This window comes from Penicillium paradoxum, assembly GCF_028828445.1.
Source record: "Penicillium paradoxum strain IBT 22861 chromosome Unknown utg000002l_segment0_segment0, whole genome shotgun sequence".
Classification (NCBI taxonomy): Eukaryota; Fungi; Ascomycota; class Eurotiomycetes; order Eurotiales; family Aspergillaceae; genus Penicillium; species Penicillium paradoxum.
The window spans coordinates 4,054,423-4,073,918 of NW_026643180.1; the positions used below are offsets into that span (position 1 = coordinate 4,054,423).

Below are 19,496 nucleotides of genomic sequence, written 5' to 3' on the forward strand. Positions count from 1 at the left end.
TGTGAACGGAGCAATGAGCATCCAGAAGCTGTTAGGATCGGCCCGAGCGACCCAAAAAGCGCCCCCGGCCTCTCCGAGCCATTCAAACCTGCAGCAAGTTGGTGGAATATCTTCAGGGGGTGGAGTGGCAGGCTGGCTGAGCAATCCTTTGGCATAGCTAGGGAATGCGGGGAGCTTTGAGGCCACTGCTCCCGATTAGCTTTTACGCTATTTGCGAGGAGGCAATGGCACCGTCGTTGTCGAGCAGGCCAGCCTCCTTGGCAAGCTCGTAGAATTTGCCTCCACTCTTGATCAGCTCCGCAGGCGTGTCGAATTCAGCCACTCGCCCCTTATCCAAAACGACAATCCGATCGGAGTCGATAATGGTATTGATGCGGTGCGCAATGGTGATAATGGTCCGATCAGAGAAGATGCTGCTGCGCAGAGTCCGCTGTAGCAGTGCATCGGTCTCCACGTCAACCGCGGCCTATCGTTCTTGTTAGCTCAAACTGTTGATCATAACGAGAAGGGGGCAAAATCAACTTACAGTTGCTTCGTCCAGAACAAGGATGTTGCTGGGAGTCAAGAGAGCGCGGGCGAGTGATACCAGCTGACGCTGGCCTTGACTCAAGTTGGAGCCTGTATCATAGTGTTAGGAGCCGAATGCCTCAGGCAATCTTCAGATTCGAATGTTGACTTACCTCCTTCCTGGATCTGAGCATCCAGCTGCCCCTCCATCTGGGAGACATGGTCCTTCAATCTCGCATGATCAATGACGCTCCAGAGCTCGGTGTCGTCGTGAACATGACGAGGATCCAAGTTGTCTCTCAGGGTGCCTTCGAACATGGCAGGATCTTGAGGAATGATAGCAAGGCGGCCACGAAGATCAGTCAATCCAATCGTAGACACATCCAGTCCATCGATACTATTGCTGTGTCAGTATAGAAATCAGAGACGAGAGGTCGCAGCGATATCCTCTTACTTGATATTTCCTTGAGTGCCCTCAATGATGCGGAAAAGAGCCAGGGTAAGCGAACTCTTTCCAGCACCTGTTCGACCAACAACACCAATCTTCTCCTTGGGCTTGATGTTGAGGTTCACATCCTTGAGCACAAGATCGAGTCCTTCGCGATACCGCGTGCTGTAGTTGTTGAACTCCACCGCACCTTGAGCTGGCCAGCCAATGGCAGGGCGGCGCTTGAAAATCACATCGGGTGCCTCGCTCGGGAGGGCGGCGTATTCAAGCACTCGCTCAACGGACACAATGTTAGTCTCAACCTCGACCGTCTGGCGCACAATCCAGTTCAAAGACTGCGTGATCTGAAGAGCGTATGACATGGCCAGACCAACCATGCCTGCCGAAAGATGAGTCCCACTCGCAACAGATACGATAGCAAGTCCAGCAGATGCAAGAATGATAATTGAACCAATGAACTCGAGTCGAACGGCAAGCCAGCGATTAGCGCTGATGGAAGGGAAGTAAGCCCGGAGGTTAGCATCCATGCGCCATTCATTTTCAAGAGCAAAACGACTCTCCTGCCGGTAGGCACGGATGGTTGAGATGCCACCCAGGGATTCCTGGAAGTGGGCGAAAATCGGGCTTCGGGTGACGCTGTCTAGGCGCTTCAACTCGCGAGAGGTTCTCAGATAGTACTTCTGGTAACTAAAGTAGACATAGCCCAAGGGGATGACGAAGATCAAGAAAGCCGGAGTGGAAGTCGCAATAACAACCATGGTGAACATTGCACGGGCAGAGTTGGCAAACAGCATGTTGAAGGTGCGAGCAAGTACCTCGTCGACTCTGTAAATGTCACTTGAGAAACGGTTGAGAATGCGACCAGAGGGTGTGGTTTCAAAGAAGCTCATGGGAGAGCGGAAGATCGCAAACGCCATCCGCTCATGAAGTTTCCGAGATGCTTCGATGGAGCAGAAAATCCACAGGATCAAGTTCTGTACAATGACCAAGAGCGATGATCCCAAGCCAAGTGCCAAATAGATACCGATGAACTTGCCAACTTGATCATTGGTTCCGTGGGCTTCGTTATATTCGGTCCATCGCTTCAGCCAGAAGTTGCCCACGACCTGGGCAGTCTGGGCAGCCATCATAGCAAGCAAATAAACACCCACAGCCACAACATTACTGTCCTTTGCGTATTGACCATAGACATCCCATTTCACTTTGCCTTGCTGGGATGTTTCCTGGGTCTGCTTGCTCTTGAGAACGTTCTCCTCGTCTCCCAGCTTGCGCCGGGGACCCTGCCAACTCACGGTGCTTGCACGGCGCAAGGTGACTGTACTGGTCCGTCTGCGAGCCTCGTTGTGACCTACTCTGATGGGAATGAGATCACCTGGTTGTTCTCCCTCTTCGCTGTCTGAAGTGGCACCATTCTGGATGATAGTAGTCGTGACTGAACTCTCAGGGCTAGCGAGATCCTCCGAGCCACTAACAGTGCCTTCGTCGTCCGAGTCGATCATGGTAGTGCGAACGAGATTGGAGATTTCACCCTTCATGGCCATGAGTTGTTCATAAGTTCCCTTCTCAATAATCGTCTTGTCCCGCAACAGGCCGATGAAATCAGCCTCCTTCAGGACAGTAATGGCATTCGTGGCGAGAATTCTGGTTTTGCCACTGAGAAGACCAGTTTTGCCGAGCACATTGTTGATGATATGGCGTCCAACATGTTGATCAACTGCGGAGAGAACATCATCCAAGAGATAGATATCAGCGCGGGCATAGACAGCTCTGGCGAGTGTCAACCGTGCCTTTTGTCCTCCGGAAAGAGAAATTCCACGTTCTCCGACTTCGGTCTGGTCACCGTCAGGCAAGTTTTTGAAATCATCGAGCAAAGCACAGGCTTCCACTGTAAGGTCATAGAAAGCTGGGTCCCATCGGTGTCCAAAGACAATATTTTCACGGACACTGGCATTCATCACCCATGGCGCTTGGGCGACGTATGCGATGCGACCACGTACGACGACCTCTCCCTGAGTCTTGTAGAGGTCACCCAATAGCGACTGGAGAAGAGAAGATTTTCCAGCGCCAACTCGGCCAACAATACAGCTGAGCTCACCCTTACGTGCACTAAGGTCAATATTCTCCAGCACGGTGACTCCATCATGACGATTCCAAGTAAATGAGGCGTCGCGCACACGGACAGACTCGTCACCGGGGTGGGCCACGGCATCTTGGAAGAGAACAGCGTCGGTCTGCAGCTCTTCTGCGGTGAAATAATCTATCAATCGTTTCACGGCTACGGAAGACTCGATGATAGATGTGATGACCATGGGCAAGATAGAAAGCGGGAATGTGAGCAGGTTGAACAATGTCAAGGCAGGGAACACAATCTCAGTAGTCAAAGGCTTATCGCTCGTCAACACGAAAACGGTGAATGTAGAGCAAGACACGAGGAAAGGAGTAGACTGCCAGGTAAAGTTGGCAACGGATTGGGTAGCTCCAATTTTGCGAAGTGTGTTCAGCTCAAGATCATTTCGGATGTGGCTGAGTTTGTTCATGAAAGCCGTGTTCCAGGCGTAGAGCTTGATACTCTTGATGTTGTTCAGGATCTCGGTCATCAGTCTAGTCCTTGAGTCCTTGTTCTTCATTTGGATAATCTGCAATTTCTTCATCATCCGAGCAATGATACCGTTCAGAGGAATCATGAGAATCATAACACCGATACCGGCAAACATGCTCGGTCCAACAAGTTGGTAAAGAGAGACCATGCACAGGGTGATTTGGAAAGGTGCGGAGATAAGCTGAGTACCAAATTGGGTCAGATCTGCAAGACGCTGCTGATCAACGGCCATGTGGTTGACAATATCGCCAGTCGTCTTTGTCGAGCGCCCTTCATTTGAAAGTTTCAAAGACTTGGCATAGATCATGGCAGTCAAAGCTGATTTGACTCTCATGCCAGTGTCGAAAGCACGCTGGAAATATTGATGAAGGAAACTAGTTTGGCAGACCGAAACAACAAACATGGACAAGGCAATGGCGACACCTCTGATGACAGGCTGCGGGTCTGGGCGTCGATAGGAGTCAATGAAGCTGATGAGAAGTCGGAGGAGCTGCGGCTGCACGAAAGCAAGGATATCACTTCCGGATTTGATGATCGCGCCACGCATATACGGACCACCGAAGGCCTTGAAAAGCGCGACCCACAAAGACGGGTTCTTCTTCTTGAGCTGTTCCTCCCATGCCTCCTTCAAGCAGTCGCCTGTGACTTGAGTGGTATCGCGACGGCGGAGATTCCAGAGATCATCTTGGGTCAAGTAGTTCTTGTATCCATACTTCATCATTGGTGTCATCCAACCGAAGGTAAGAATCGAGAAGATATCGGCATAGTTGTAGGGACATTCATCCTCGTCTCCCAGCGCATCGTAGGCACTTTGCTTCTTCGGCACGAAATATTCAAGCACGAATTCGGACAAAGCTAAACCCAAGCTAACATTGATGCAAATGAAATAAGGGAGTCGGTCGACATATGCATGTCGCGCAACCATGGATCGGAGTTTGATGGCATAGGCGATGTTGAAGAAGAGCCAGTAGAACAGGACAACTCCATTAGGTTGTCTACTCCGCCAGTGTTCAAAGTATTGCACCGAGAAGATCACACCCAGCGAGACAATCGTCAGGACTGTGGACCAGAATCGAAAATCAGCCCAAAAGGCTTTTAGGTCTGATTGGACTTGAATCGCTACTTGAAGAGCGGTGACGAGGATGAGAGCGGCGAGCACAGCCTATAGTGGCAGGAATGTCAGTCAATAAACTATATATGGCATCCACGGGATTGCACGTGTGCGGTATGTACTAACCAACTTGGTGTAGAAGTGCCAATTCTTCGATACGGGCTGCGGAACCCGTTTCTTCAATAACAACCACAAGGCCCCCAGTCCACCCAACGTGCCCCAGACAGCCACCACTGCCACAATCACGTCAAGGAAGCATGGTGTCATATCGAATGTTGATGGGCTGAGAGGGCCCCAGCCCTCGCTATCGGTACAGAAAGGCTGTCGCCGGGAGTCGAGTGCTGATCCAAGGGAATGCAAGAGGTCCCCCGGGCGGGACGCCTCCAGGACCACCTGGGATTGGCCATCCAGCATTTTTCGTAGCGACTTCGTCCCTGTATGCCTTTCTATGCACAACAAAGAAAGGATAGAGAACTAACTTGCAGAGAAGACGGAGGGAGATGCCGCCTTGAGAGCTAGCCTGCTTAGTAAAAGCAAAACCGAGCTCCACTTTTTAATGGGGAAATCGGGGCTGCTTACGGAGCCAATGCGCACCTATGAGACCGAACTGATTACAAGATGTAAGTACACATGAAGACATGGTTCTTGGAAGTTCTTGCATGAGAGTTGTATAATATGGTTCAACTGCCTGGGTATATCTCTATGCTCCAGTGCTTCGAATCGAATTTTTGAAGTCATGTTCACGTGACACGGAACGACGTAATCCTCGGGGATAAGCTGCCACTAAGACCGACCTCGGGATGCGGCTGCTTCTAAGGTTATCGGCATATTTCAACTTGAAAGCTTTGATTGTTGGCTTGTAGGGGCATATTTCAAGAATTAATTCAAATTGATTGGTTTCAATAACATAATTCGATCTACAACTAACAACACTTGATGGCACGATATATCTTCTTAGTTGAGTGCTATATATTTATGTTGTGGTGGGCCTCATAGTTCAATCATTTCCTCCAACGAACGTATCTTTAACCCTTGTTGTGTCTTTATCACCCGAGTTTCGTGCTTATTCAAAATGCGCTACCAAAGTTCCCTCTTGCATGTGAGTCTGCACCGTGTTCTAACAGCCACTTGACGCTCCAAAGGGGCGAAGAAGATGATGCACGGAGTCTTGCGAAGGATCAGTGCCCCACTAGAGAGGAGACAACGAACAATTCCAATACTACCTGGGCGTAGGGCACATGCAAGGCCATTATGCAGAAAAGCGGGTGTGAGGTTATTGGATGAAACAATGGATTGAATAATAGAAAGGAGGCCACGCCGGCAGGCAGATTGAAAAGACTCGAAAACCTCTGGAACCTGACCAACCAAATTAAGGCGTTCAAAAAAGCTGATATCGGCGGCTCTTGTATGGGTAGATGATCATACTTGGAGCCCATTATTTCTAACTGAGGTTGTATCTGTTGCCGAGAAGGAGTACTTCTACTGTTGTCACTATCGGGTTGCTGTTTGGCAGTCATCATCTGCATTTGCCGTCGGCGTGCAGCCATAATACTCTGCTGTTGAAGCTGCTGTTGCGAGGAAATTTTGTCAATATCGATGACAGGAGGTTGTATTTATTGTGGACGTCGAGTATGTAATGTTCAGCACATGGTGAGCACAGCTGTCTGCCAAGGTGACCAGGGGTCCTACATAATAAGACCAGTCATGTGATAGATTCAAGATTTAATACTGATAGGGGACTTTCGAGTTTACAGTCTCGACCAATAAAGATGTTAGCGGTAAGTTAGCCGGGAAATCAAATACGCGAGGTTGATTTGAGTTATAAGGACTCGATATAACGTCTACCTAATGTGGTACCCTGACTCCTGAGGAGAGACCCGTGTTCCAAACATAATCATTAGCAAACAAAATGCCAGTCTTTTGAGGTTTCTGGACTGCTTCTTTTCATATTTGTATATATGATAATCAGAACGAAATACGAGAGTATATCAAGAGCTAGGTTAGACCAACTTAGAAGTCGAGCAAAGAAAAGGCCCAATCCCAGTCTATCTTTCAATTCGATGGATCTTAGAAGTAATGATCATATATAAGACTTAGTTCTCTGTCACTTCGTATTTGAGCCATCAATAACTTCCTACTTGGATACATACATGTAGGTAGAAATGAAAGCTCGGGTATCCACTAGGAAAGGATTTAGACTTCCGACATAAGAAATAAGAAATTCCACATTAGGTACCCTAGACCTTCAGACAAAGATCGCCTATGTACAAGTAGTTTCTGATTTAAAACAAAGCCAGCAGGTTTTCAGGGACTGGCTTAGTTACAAAACTGGTCATAAGCGTATCCCGCTTTAGTCTAGCTGTGTTCAGTGTTCATATTGTCTTATGCAGAAATCATACATATGATCTGCATAAAAGTATCCCATATCTCAACATTAAGCCGTCTTTGATTGATCAAAATATTTAAATAATTAGTTGTCGAGCAAACGCTCCATTGTCTACAGTAGGACTTGAGTAATCGTTTGTCTTTCTCAAAGAATGATTCAATGGAAGAAGAAAAGCGTCTATAGAATCCATTAGCGAAAAAAATCACATTATAATAGTTCCATGAATATCTGAAAATTGCTCTCGGATGACACTAATGGATTCAGAGGCTGTCCAAGGCACACGATAATCTTACCGATGATTATAATCAAGAGTAACCATTCGAGACTGATCTGTGCTCTGATCGATTCGCATCAACTCCATTTAGAGACTCTTGCCTCTATACAGCATCGTCTACATCATCTTCGACCGCGTGAGCATCTCGTTCATCAGTGATAACTTCCAGGATGGAAATTCTGTTGTTTCTGAACGACTTGCTCACACTTGACATTCCCAGCCTCCATTGAATGGCCCATAACAAAACTGGAACCCCTAACCTCGAGCTCAACCTCAACAAGTCATACTCAGGTCCTGGTTGCTTCTGAATTCGATACACGTTGAGAATCATGCACTGCGAGCACAGATCCCTTGAGTGGCACCAGAACGGGAATGATGACGATAGCAAAGCACCGGAACTTGATATCCTTGAGCCATGTCACAGTTCTGTCGATTGGACGTTATGTGATTGTTGGGGTCATTGGAGTTGTGAGTCCACTATAGTCCTTTCCCGAAAAAGATATTTCTAGTGGCCAAGATAGACACTGATATGGCGTTCGTCAGTTGGATATGGGCTTGACAATCCCTTTTCTTCTTCCAGCAGCTATGTCAAGAGCTTGACCCCAGTTTGGGTTGATAAATTTGGATTAACATCCGGACAATGGTTTTACCATCCATTGATTGGATACTCAGCGGTAGGAATCAAGGGTATCTACGGATGCACGGTGATGATGGTAATTTCAGAAAAGGGTGGGTACATCTCGCATATCTGGGAGGAACCTGTATTCGTTGACCATAACTTCAATCCAAGCGATGACGACTCTTTCACTATGAATACATTCAATGCCCTCCGAGACGGAACCATATATGTGCAAAGCGTGGCGGCTCTGATTGGAACTGACCAGAACCCTGGTGTCCTCAATGCAATATACGCACCCAAAGTGTTTGTCTTCACGCCGTTCACCACCGAATGGGATCGACTAAACTTCGGTATCTCCACCACTCTGAGATATCAATCCAGGGCTGAAGCTCTCGCACAAAAGATTGCTGGCATTATTCCTGGTTCTGGTGGAAATGGAATCACAGTAGGCTATACACGTACAAGCCCACAGTCATCGAGCCAGGAAGCAGGCATTGCAGGACGAGTCATTCTGGAGGTAGAACCTTTTCAAACATGGTTCACTGCTCCCCGTGATTCAAACTCTGCGGGTCTTCAAATCGGCCGTTGGCGCCTGTGGGTGGAGGATCAGTTGATCACCTACCAGGACTTCTGGCTTCCGCATAACACAGCTCCTGGGGGCTCCTTTCAATCGCAGGTTTCTGGCCATACCAGCCTATGTAGCACTTGTGCTAATTCCCCTTGAGGTTCGAGCATTGATAGCCTTGGCATCGGGGTTTCCTTCTGACTCAGGGATATAACCAATGTCCAAAGATTTACCTTCGCCGCAGGATCATCCTTTTCTGAGATTTTTTAGTTGAACCCTGTTTCATCAACTGCATTTCAAGCATTTGGTAATTTTTCGTTGTGAAATCTTCTTGGTTAGCTTGTCTTGACTAAAGACGTGATTGGTTTGTTGCCTATGGCAGCCACGAGTGAAACTTGCTAGGCGAGAGAAATGCCTACCGCGGAAACTTTGCTTCTCCCTTGTAGTCCCTACATTGACTAAAGAAGCCCACGGGCACTTAGACAGGCTTAGAAATGGGTGCCTGGACACGTACGAAAGGCAGCCCTATATCGGAATGTAAACAGTGCAAACACAATGACATCACCACGGAGGTTGTATAGAACCACGTGACCGAACCCGAGGCTCGAATATGTACAGATAAGTATGGGAATACCTGTGGGAATTGAGAAAATTATCTTACCATGCAACATCCTTTAGCACGGCCTGGGCAAAGGAAATCCCTGAATAAATTGCCTAATTGGGAGGCCGACTCATTGATATCCGCGAGCACAGCCCAGTGGACAACTTTGCCTCAGAATTACTAATATAAAAGAGGTCCTCAGGTGGATGGTCTCCAAGCTCCACCTAGTGGTGGCTGAGCGAGGTATCTCACTGTGAGTCAACCTAATTGAAAGATCCTTCGTAAGATATAAAAGCGACCGCGCAAGGGGTTGGCATAGTGCCCGCATTGCTCTTAGGCGGTAAGAACCCACTCATCGGCGTCATTGGAGGGGCAGCACGATCTCAATACACATTCTTCGCCGAGCCCATCATGGTTGAAACGACTCAAATGGAGGAGCTTTTGAAAAGGCCGCTCTATGGTGCGCTTTCAACTCCCCATGTGGTCATTGCTTCATTCCGCTGATCTTTCTAGTGTATGATCTACCGCAAGAACTTCTTGCCAGTTTAACGGCCAAGACTACCAGCCAACCTGTCACCGAACAAGAACCCGAACCAACCCCGGCAGAGCTCGAATTAGCAGCGCAGGAGTCTGCGATCGCAACGTCCAACCTATGCTCCCTCTGCAAAGTCTCTTACAACAATGTGCAGGAGCAGCGCAGCCACGTCCGCTCAGACCACCACCGGTACAACATCAAAGCCCAGTTGCGCGGAAATGCGCCGTTAGAGGAAATTGAATTTGCCAAAGCCATCGGAGAACTAGATGAATCTATATCTGGGTCCGAGTCATCAGAGACAGAGGAGGAGGATGCGAACGAGGGCCCAGGCACAACACTGTCAGCCCTGCTGAAAAAGCAGGCCAAGCTGTCCCACCCGAATGAGGATTTGGATACAGAAGGAGTACCAAGTACTCCGAAACATCCCCTCTTTTGGCTATCTAGCTCGGGTCTCCCGTCAAACAAGTCTCTGGGGATCTACAGAGCCATTTTTTCAAATGCCGAGCAAGACGAGCCCGCTCACTTGGTTGATACCCTGCGACGAAAGCAGCTTGCGCCGATTAAGGCGCGCACCAACAACGCGAGCAAGGCGCAAGATCCCGCCGCTTCAGGCCCTCATATCTTTATGTGCATGATCGGCGGTGGCCATTTCGCGGCTATGTTGGTCTCGCTGGCACCAGAGATTCACCGAAAGCAAGGCGGAGTAGAAGATAGACAGGCTCGGGTTATTGCACACAAAACCTTCCACCGATACACGACGCGGCGAAAGCAGGGTGGCTCGCAGTCTGCCAGTGATGCATCCCGTGGAGCTGCCCATTCGGCAGGTTCGAGTCTGCGCCGGTACAACGAGGCGGCACTTGAAAAGGATATTAGGGAGGTGCTTTCGGATTGGCGCCAGATGATTGACACCGCCGAGCTGTTGTTTGTCCGAGCTACGGGAAAGCAGAATCGAAAGACTCTTTTCGGTCAATATGATGGACAGGTTCTCAGGCAGAACGACCCCAGACTGCGCGGGTTCCCTTTCAACACTCGTCGCGCGACTCAAGGCGAGCTCATGCGTTCTTTCAAGGAGTTGACCCGAGTGAAGGTCAGCGAAGTGGACCAAGCCGCACTGGCTGCGGCCGAAGCCAAGCGGCGCGAGGAAGAATTAAAACCATCTACACCTACCCCGAAACCGCAACCCCAAAAGCCAAAACTATCGAAAGAAGAAGAAGCTGCGTTGCTGCATACTTCCCAACTGCAAGCACTTATCCGTCGCTCAAAGATTCCTGCTTTAATGTCTTATATCTCAAACAACTCCATACCTCCATCGTTCACTTTCACGCCCGCCGATCTGCCACAAAACTTCCGCTGTCCCACGCCCCTTCACCTCGCCGCAAACCTTGACGCACCAGCCGTGGTCACGGCCCTCCTTACAAAAGCCGGGTCTGATCCAACGGTGGTCAACAACGAGGGCCGGACTCCATTCGAACTCACCGGTGACCGGGCTACCCGCGACGCCTTCCGCATTGCCCGCCACGATCTCGGCGAGTCAAAATGGGACTGGGAAGCAGCCAAGGTTCCATCAGCGGTGTCCAAAGCTGACGCACAAATTCGGGCCGAGAAGGAACGCAAAACTGCCGAGGAGGAAGAATCAACCCGGCGTAAAGCTAGTTTGGATCGCTTGAAACGGGAGGAGGCTGAGAAGGCAGCGAAGCCCAGAACTACCAAGTCAGGTGGTCGTACTGTTGGTGCTGTTGAGAAGACTGTTGCCGAAAAGAGAGACGAGGAGACGCGAGGCATGACGCCGGAGATGAGAATGCGGTTGGAGAGAGAGCGCAGAGCAAGAGCTGCGGAAGAGCGCTTCCGGAGAATGCAAGGTCAATGAGGCCTTGTTGTATACCCCCAGAGCATCCATGGAAATTATTCCTTCATGTAGATATCATCTTTCGATACACTCACAATGAGAGCGAAGAAAATATCACTCATCGTCAAGCTTGATTCATTTTTCTCCTCGCCAGCGAGTCAATCACTTATTTTGTGCACCTGCTTCATAGTCCAAACCGAGCTGTAGCACACGGCCTTTTTCATAGAAAATATCCGAGAAGCTACTTTTTCCCAACCAAGCCCGGGACAACAGTCAATGAATCGTGCTGCCTAAGTGAACCCGACTTGCTGTGAGTGAGCTTTTGATAGGATACAGGTAAATCATGGCTACATACCCATTGACTATCCCTACAGATAGGTGGCAAAATACAGTGGCAATAGTTCTTGGCCCCTCGATCTACCTAGGTATACTTCACGGCCCACAATGAAGTAAGAGGCGGCAAGGCATGGCCAGTATCACTGCTACGATCAGATGGACAAGGATAGAAGGGAAGGGAGCGGGGCTTTCCTTTTCTATTGGGTACTATGAAGACAGGAGCTACACACCACAGTCCCCTTTAACCTGGATTGCCTCTTTACTCGTATCCCTATGTCTCGGGTAGAGCTACCGCGTGACATAGTGTAAGAGAGAAGAGAAGGAGGAGGACTCGATATAGAAATAGGAGTGATGATCGACTCGATATCTGGCAAGTTGGTTTCACTTCTCGACCAATAGTCGATTATAGAGGCTGATTGGTGTATGCATAGCTGAGGATGCTCCATATACGCCTGGAGATATTCATTTCCAACAACCATTGATCGGGAGTGTAGCAGTAGGACACAGCCTTGAGAACTACATCATAAACACCCTCTCCCAACACCCCTCTATAATGCCCTCGATAAATCCCAAGGAGAAGCTAATAGTACTCGGTGAATTATAGAGGGGGTGATCGCCAGCGGAAGGATGCGGAGATAATGCTATAGTCTGGCAGGAAAAGCAAGACAAGGAGAGGGTGATGGTGTAAAGACATCTGCCAAGAGTCCCTTCTTGAGCAATGTCTGAGACCATCAGACTGCAAACGTGAAGGTATGAAAGCTACGAGCATTTTGCCCGTTGGGGGAAGCTCAAAGGCCAAGCGGGGCCGTCCAGAGGAGCAATGATCTCACCCCAGCCACATTAGGGCACGGAATCAAGCTTGTGGGGAGCATCGAGGGATCGACATTAGCGCCCGTGGTGGGAAGGGGCTCGTGTCTTGCATTGCCGCAGTGTCTTGCAGCGGAAAGCTTAGATAGCATCCAAACTGGTACTCCGTAGACTCTAGCAAGAAACCATTCCATCGGTATTGAGATTGGGATTGGGATTGTGCTATAGTAAATATGGATATTTCGTGTCTTGAAGCCTTAGATCCTGCAATCTTAAACTTCTTAAGCTTGTGCCTATGACTCTTTGTTGCGGAAAGTGCCCTCGGCGACCTCGGCTATCCCTTGCGCCAGAGGGGATTTTGATCGGTGGCTGGGAACACACGTTTCCGAACATGGCCTTACCAGCCTCTTGGAATGTACGGAGTACTCTGTGATCCTTTCCGAGCTCCACCCCCAGAATACCGCAGGTACGACGAGATCCGCTTTAGTGGGTTGTGTCTTTGGAGGCATACCTAGCTCTCCTAGCTCCAAACGGGGTTCAAGGATCAGGCCCCTTTCAGGTTTTTCATGAGAAGTGTATTGAGGTTCTGCCAATTGCTTGTAGTGACACTCGTTTTGCAAGAGCATGAAATGACCTAGGCACATATGGATGCGTGTATGGACACTCAATAGAGAACTCTCATCCGTTGCAGTATGCAGCTCTGCAGGATGCTGCAAGTCACATCTTCATGCGAGTATACCGTAGATACTGTGCAAAGAGAAGCAAGGGCGGTTGAGGTTCATTACAGTATACAAAACCCTCCGATGTCAAGGGCGGAAGGTCCGAGCCCAAGTGACCCTCTTTGTTCCTACACATGGCATTCTAAGCATTGACCCACGCGGGGCTTGATGCCTGAGTATGTATGGAGTATGTACTCCATACATTATACATGGAATGATGAGAAATACAGTATAGAGTACTCCGGATGTATGGAGCATAGTAGTGTACGGAGTATGAGCGCATCAAATATGCGCCACTAAATCTTGTCGCGCGCCACGACGCGCCACGCGAACCACGCGACGCGTCGCGCGCAGAAAAAATCAAGTCCGCCATTCCCCCATTCTCCCATTCTCCAAGGTCCAAGGTCTAAGAACAGCGAAGGACAATCCAGGTGTTCAGGAATCCTGGATCAAGATGTCCTAGAGGGCAGGAAACGAACACCTCCTGGGCTGGTGAAGGGTAGGGGAATGGAAGGGAATCTTCACCCTCTTTGAGATCACTATTAAAACGCGACTTCGCCCCCAGTGGCGAAGAAAAATCAGAAATCCAGGCTCAGACAAAGACTATGACATCTAAGCGCGTTTCCCCCTCGTGGTTCAGTTCAGAACCCTAGGATGCAGCCCAATGCACGCCATTAAGGTGACTATTCATTTCGTTTTACAGGCAATACACCAATACAATGCTGAAGATGCAGCAAATTCAAAGAGATTCCAGTCTCGTGGCCGATCTCCTTCCCAATTAGGAAGTGTAATTGACAAAAAGTGTCTCAGGGGTCCTATCTTTCTCCCTCTGTTTTCTCTTTGTCTCTGTCCTTGCATGCAACCCCTCTTGTCCTAGACGCCCTAGGACACGGTCTCACTGAAACAGAGTGTGTACCTAGATAGTCGAGTCAAGTAGTATAATAGAAAGGGCTTCATTCCACTCCGTATCTCTCAGTATCCTCTGCTATCATCATCTTCGTTATCTAGGCAAGATATATCTGGCCATTTCTTCTTTCAGAACGTCTTGCAATTCATTTGGAATCAATCCATTCAGATCCCACATTCTTTGTGACCAAAATAGCCAGAAGGTTGTACGGGAGATATTCGCTTGACCGTTTGCGGCCCCAATTTTCTTTTATCTCGGCATTTGCCCTCCAACTTCTTCTCCCTGACAACACTCCCTCCAAACAATCAAATCTTACAACTTGCTGTCGCATCCTCCGGAAAAGGTGGAATTGGAAGCGCATTTCAACCACAACGTTATCCATTCATTTTCGCAATCCCAACTCCATCAGCGCGCACTGCAACTGCCTCCGGCGCAATCGCAGTCTGCCCACAAATCGCGCCACGCCTCGATCACTCGACGTTGACTCTCTTTGACCAACTTTCCAAACCAATTTCAAACCGCTCTACTCGCGCCATCAATTATTTCCTACAACCATGCTTCTCCCATCAGCCCTCCCATGCGATGTGCGCCGGTCGTCTCGCTTCACACCCAGTCGCCTCTTCTCAACACCTCCCCCCTCCGACTCAGGATCTGCGTCAGGCAACGGCCTCCTCGGCACATGCCGCGCACTACAGTCTCTACTCAATGGATCGCCCGCACCTCCATCGCGCCGATCAGTAAAACCTCAACGCCTCCAGAGCCCCCTTCCCTTCAACACAGCCCGCCGCTCGCCGCGATCGCAAAAAGCCGCCCGACCCGTTTCTCCCAGACCTACACCACCCCCCAGAACTGCCGCTCTCACACCTCCCCCTCCTCCCTCTGCACCCGCACGCGGCGCAAACAAGCGCCGCCGCGACACTTTCGATGATGACAGTGACGCGGAGATGAGTCGCCCGCGCAACCGCTTTGCGACTCCCAAACGTCACTGCCACGTTCCCCACGACATGCCTCTCGGCCTTTCCTCAACAGACTTCTACTCTCTACACTCCCCTCCCGTCACCGAATCTCCTCCTTCTCCTCCCCGCCGGATGGACTACAAGATCCAAACTGGCTCGCAAATCGACCCCGACACCCCCCTGCCCTCCATCGAGGGCACAGAGTGCGCCACTTCGGCTCCACAAGACAAGTGGACTCCCGAAGAAGATCAACGTCTCATCGAGCTGGTCCTCGAGAAATTCCGCCTCTCCCAAGCCGAATGGGACGAGTGTGCGCGCCAAATGGGCCGCAGCCACGCCGGGTCCAGGTGGCAGTCCCTCGTCGGCGAGGGTCGTGTCGGCCTGCACTCGCGTCGGCGTTGAACCTTCCCTACCTCACTTTCCTCAATGTTCTCTTAATGTATCATATATGACCTTTGTACACTACCCTGTGACTGACCCTATTGGCCCGAACGGCCTTGTTTTTCCTATGCCAAAAGACACCCCCTGTATCATCATTTCTTTCGGTTTTTTTTTGGTCCATTGGCCGGCACAAACTGCTTGTTTTCTATCTTGTCAAGTTCCGTTTTTCTCGGGCTATGTGAATATGTTTTGCTCTTCCTGTCCAACATTCCGCCCCTAGCTGGGCCTGCTCATACTGTTCAACTCGTGTGATTTACTACTACACATCTGCTATATCTCTTTGGCATTGATGCTTATTTGGGAATTGTACTACTATCTACTACTACGAACTTGACTGCTTTTACCATTACAGATTGCTTCGCTCTTCTAGAAAAGTAGTCACTCTTAAAAAAGCAATGCTACAAAGAAGTTCCAAGTAAATTACACATATGCAAGATACAGTGAAGAATTCGGATACTTTGAGAAAAACCCAGTATGTATATGGCTCCATCCAACGCCCGACACCCATTGTGCTGCGCAAAATCAAAAATAAGAAGATGAAGAGGGAATAAGGTCCATGGATATCTTGGAACATTGCTCGGGACTCCATCCCACACGAGCCCAACCCGCCTCGACATTGTAGAGAATCAGAACCTAAAAGTAATTGTGTTAGCGACCATAACTATCATATAAAAGAGGAGAGAGTAACACATACCGAATCTCGTAACTTCCCGCACGAGTCATATACCGTACCCACTTCACAGAGCTATAGTTACTCTTCTCAAAGACCTTCAGATAGCGCACCAGCAAACCGGAAGAGGTAAACATAAGCAAACTAAACGAAAGACTCAACGGCGGCCGACTCCAAGCCTTCTGATGCGTCATCGAAGTAAGCGTCGCCTCAGCATTCAGCACATACTCCGACTGTCCCGAGAAGCGCGCAATCTTCCAAACAATATTATTCTGCTCAGGCTCATACTTCGCGCGGCCCTGGCTCGTGCGCTCCGTCGTCTTGGCAGTATTAAGCGGCGTCGGGATGCGAATCACGACATTCGTCGCGAACAGCTTCGAGCTGTAATTCGCCTTGATCGCAACGCTATACTCGACCTTCGTCGTGCCGATCTCCCGCACAATCGGGTGCACTTTGAACGGCAGGTTGACGTTCTCCGTGGCGCGGTAGCGCATCAGCTCGAACTCGCCGTCCGGCGGCACGAATGAGATGATCCGGTCGGCGTCGAAGCGCCCCAGTTTCACGCACTGGTGGAATTGGCAGTCTTCCAGTGTGACGGAGCCGGCCGCGGCGCGGGTCGCTTTCGATGTGCCCAGTCCGTTGATGTTGCCGCGGCCGTTCGCGTTGCTTGAGGTGTCGCCGGTGTCTAGGAGGAGGCGGTCGTTGAGGCCGAATTTGCATTCGGGGGTGCCGGTTAGATAGGCGCGCATGACGATCTGGCCGTTGACGTCGGCGCGTAGGACGGTGCCTGTTGCGGACATCAGGAGGTTGACGTCTTCGATTACGTCGACGAAGGCTTCGTTCTTGCGGTATTTGATGTCGGAGCGGCGCCAGGAGAGGGCGCCTGTGGCTTGTTGGGTGATTCGGGAGGAGTCGGTTGGGGAGTTGGCGATGGCGGATTTGACGCCTTCGGTGGTGATGTACATCTTGAGGGTGTCGGTTTCGGTGTTCTGCGGGTATCCGAAATCGAGGATTTCTGGGGGAGGAATTGTGAGTTTCTCATTCAGGGCCATTGAGTTAGGGGGAGGTTCGTACCATCGAGCAGTTCGTAGATCAGGACGAAATTGTTCTTCACGGCCTCCTCGTCGAATTTCCCGAAATAGCTCTTCCCGAGCATGATCAGCCGGTAGAGGAACTCGAACACCAGCGCGGCATTGGCATTGCTCTTGGTCACGGCCACTATGTAGATGTTTTCGTGCTTGACATGGCTGAATGTCGTCGAGCCCAGAGTCAGGATCGGCGAGCGCACCTGCGGGTTGGAGATGACTTGGATGCGGAAGATATCAGCCAGACGTGGACGGCAATCGCTGCGGAAGGCGCGAAAAATGAGGTTCTCGCCCTTCTGATTGAATACGAGGATCCCCGACAGCATGTTGGGTTAGTGAGTCGAAGTGCTGGAGTTGGAGCTGGAGAGCTGCGGAAACAGGGGTGGGGTGGTGGACACCGCCTGGAGTATAAAAAGGAGGTTCGCTTTGGCCGTTCAATTCCAGATCACTTGGATTGTTCAATTCTTGACTTGCCGCAATAACAAAAATACGCGAAGATGGGAATCTCATATGTGGCTTGTGCTGCTTGTCTAGGAATATCCATTGTACTTTGATGGGATTTAAAGTGTAACTTCGTAGTGCTTAACGTTGGAAAACGCAAAGGGTTTATTGGATGGGGGTAAGCTAATAAGGATGAAAAGCATTCTAGAATATAGTCCATCAAGACCTGAGTAACTCTCTCAGTACCGAGGCCGTAAACGCAGCCAACTGTTCAAGTTTATACCGTACTACATGAAAGCTTCATTTTGCATACCAGCTTTCCAAGGGGATATGCTAAGGAGGTTAGGTACCTTACTCATTAAGGCCTCTGTCATAGCAATTCAGGTATTCTGACTTTCTATTAGTTCAAAACCAGACATATTCAGGGCCATACAGTTATGGCTAGCTCAATGAGATATCGGGAAGATGATTCTATTCTCTCGGGGCCCCCTCGCCGGGCTGGTCCACCGAAGAAGACCAGTGGATGCTTCTCTCACATTTAGCAAAGACCTTTTCAAACTTAGCTTAGAATCGATACAGTCTTGCCCATATATCCTAATGCCTGACCACCACCTGTGCTAGCATATAGCTTCTTTGCTCCAACAAGACTCATGTTAATGGGCTTGTCCGGCCATCCTTCTCTCCGTACCAAAGGCTAAGTCACAGGTTTCCTTTGCTTGGTATACATTTCCTCTGATAGTGAACAGACAAGAGGTCAAAGAAGCCTCAGTTTGGCGGCTCAAAGACCAGCTGCCATAGTTAAATTTGTCAAGGATACCGGAAATAATGGTACTTGTGGTGCAACGCGTAGCTGCTTCTTTCTGGCCGCAGAGACCTAGGTACTTGTTTGTGATGCCAATCATTTCGTCTGTGAGCTATCAGTTCCAATCTTATAAAAAATATTGATCTGCCTAGGGAAATATCTAGGGGAATGACTTACGGGCAGCACTAGGGAGCTCCACTGTCTCAAGTGGGACTGGGGGCCATGAATGATGACTGATGTTTGATAAACTCCTCGCCCTGCTTTAGTCCGAGGCGTCCGACAATAGCAAGTGTTGCCTCCTCGCTTATATGAAGCGTTTGAAAGGGCCCGGGGTTCTGAATCAATAAAAGTTCGTTTGCTCATTCCGCAGCTTGGCCACCAACCTGCCATAGGCTTTCTTTGGAATCTCGGTTGATGGATTCAGAGTGAATTACTCAATGAAACGAAACTGTCAAGTTACATAGGTAGGACAGGAGGTTTTTTTCGTCGTGGGAGTCTCGACAGCCGAGTCTGTAGCGGGTTCAGCGTATGCCGTTGCTGACAACGGATCTCGCGCAGTTGTCTCATGTTTCTTTGGTAATTTCGCTTCAGAAGGAACAAAAGGTCAGGAACTTGGCCGGAACTCCCCTCAACTTGGTTCATGGCGTCCACTTGGGAGAATGTCTTCGGTAGAGCCACATCTTTCTCTTTACATCCTTTCGGTTCTGTGCCTCGTCTTTTCCTAGTTGCTTCTATCTCCCTGGAGATATGTCGGAAGTCTCATAATGTGAACGGCCTTAGTCTGTTAGACAACCGCTTTGGATACCTCAAAGGGAAATGGAATCATGTAGAGCCTGGGGGA

The 19,496-nt window shown here is 49.6% G+C and overlaps 5 protein-coding genes across 5 annotated transcripts; 3 read left to right on the forward strand and 2 right to left on the reverse strand.

Moving 5' to 3' along the window:
- Positions 1-202: 202 nt before the first annotated feature.
- On the reverse strand, positions 203-5,079 carry N7457_001442 (ATP-binding cassette glutathione S-conjugate transporter YCF1; the record flags this gene model as incomplete). The annotated part of the gene is made up of 5 exons (XM_057172488.1): positions 203-466; positions 527-618; positions 681-904; positions 962-4,716; positions 4,792-5,079. The coding sequence occupies 5 exons, from the start codon at positions 5,077-5,079 to the stop codon at positions 203-205; spliced, it is 4,623 nt and encodes a 1,540-aa protein (XP_057036391.1).
- A 2,661-nt stretch (positions 5,080-7,740) lies between these two features.
- On the forward strand, positions 7,741-8,668 carry N7457_001443 (uncharacterized protein; the record flags this gene model as incomplete). Its single annotated transcript, XM_057172489.1, has 2 exons — positions 7,741-7,769; positions 7,906-8,668. 2 exons carry the CDS (start codon positions 7,741-7,743, stop codon positions 8,666-8,668), a joined length of 792 nt encoding a protein of 263 aa, XP_057036392.1.
- An 853-nt stretch (positions 8,669-9,521) lies between these two features.
- N7457_001444 (putative C2H2 finger and ankyrin domain protein) lies at positions 9,522-11,512 on the forward strand (the record flags this gene model as incomplete). Its single annotated transcript, XM_057172490.1, has 2 exons — positions 9,522-9,570; positions 9,624-11,512. 2 exons carry the CDS (start codon positions 9,522-9,524, stop codon positions 11,510-11,512), a joined length of 1,938 nt encoding a protein of 645 aa, XP_057036393.1.
- A 3,302-nt stretch (positions 11,513-14,814) lies between these two features.
- On the forward strand, positions 14,815-15,618 carry N7457_001445 (uncharacterized protein; the record flags this gene model as incomplete). Its single annotated transcript, XM_057172491.1, has 1 exon — positions 14,815-15,618. One exon carries the CDS (start codon positions 14,815-14,817, stop codon positions 15,616-15,618), a length of 804 nt encoding a protein of 267 aa, XP_057036394.1.
- A 665-nt stretch (positions 15,619-16,283) lies between these two features.
- N7457_001446 (AP-2 complex subunit mu) lies at positions 16,284-17,738 on the reverse strand (the record flags this gene model as incomplete). The annotated part of the gene is made up of 3 exons (XM_057172492.1): positions 16,284-16,290; positions 16,352-17,342; positions 17,402-17,738. 3 exons carry the CDS (start codon positions 17,736-17,738, stop codon positions 16,284-16,286), a joined length of 1,335 nt encoding a protein of 444 aa, XP_057036395.1.
- Between the last annotated feature and the right edge of the window lie 1,758 nt (positions 17,739-19,496).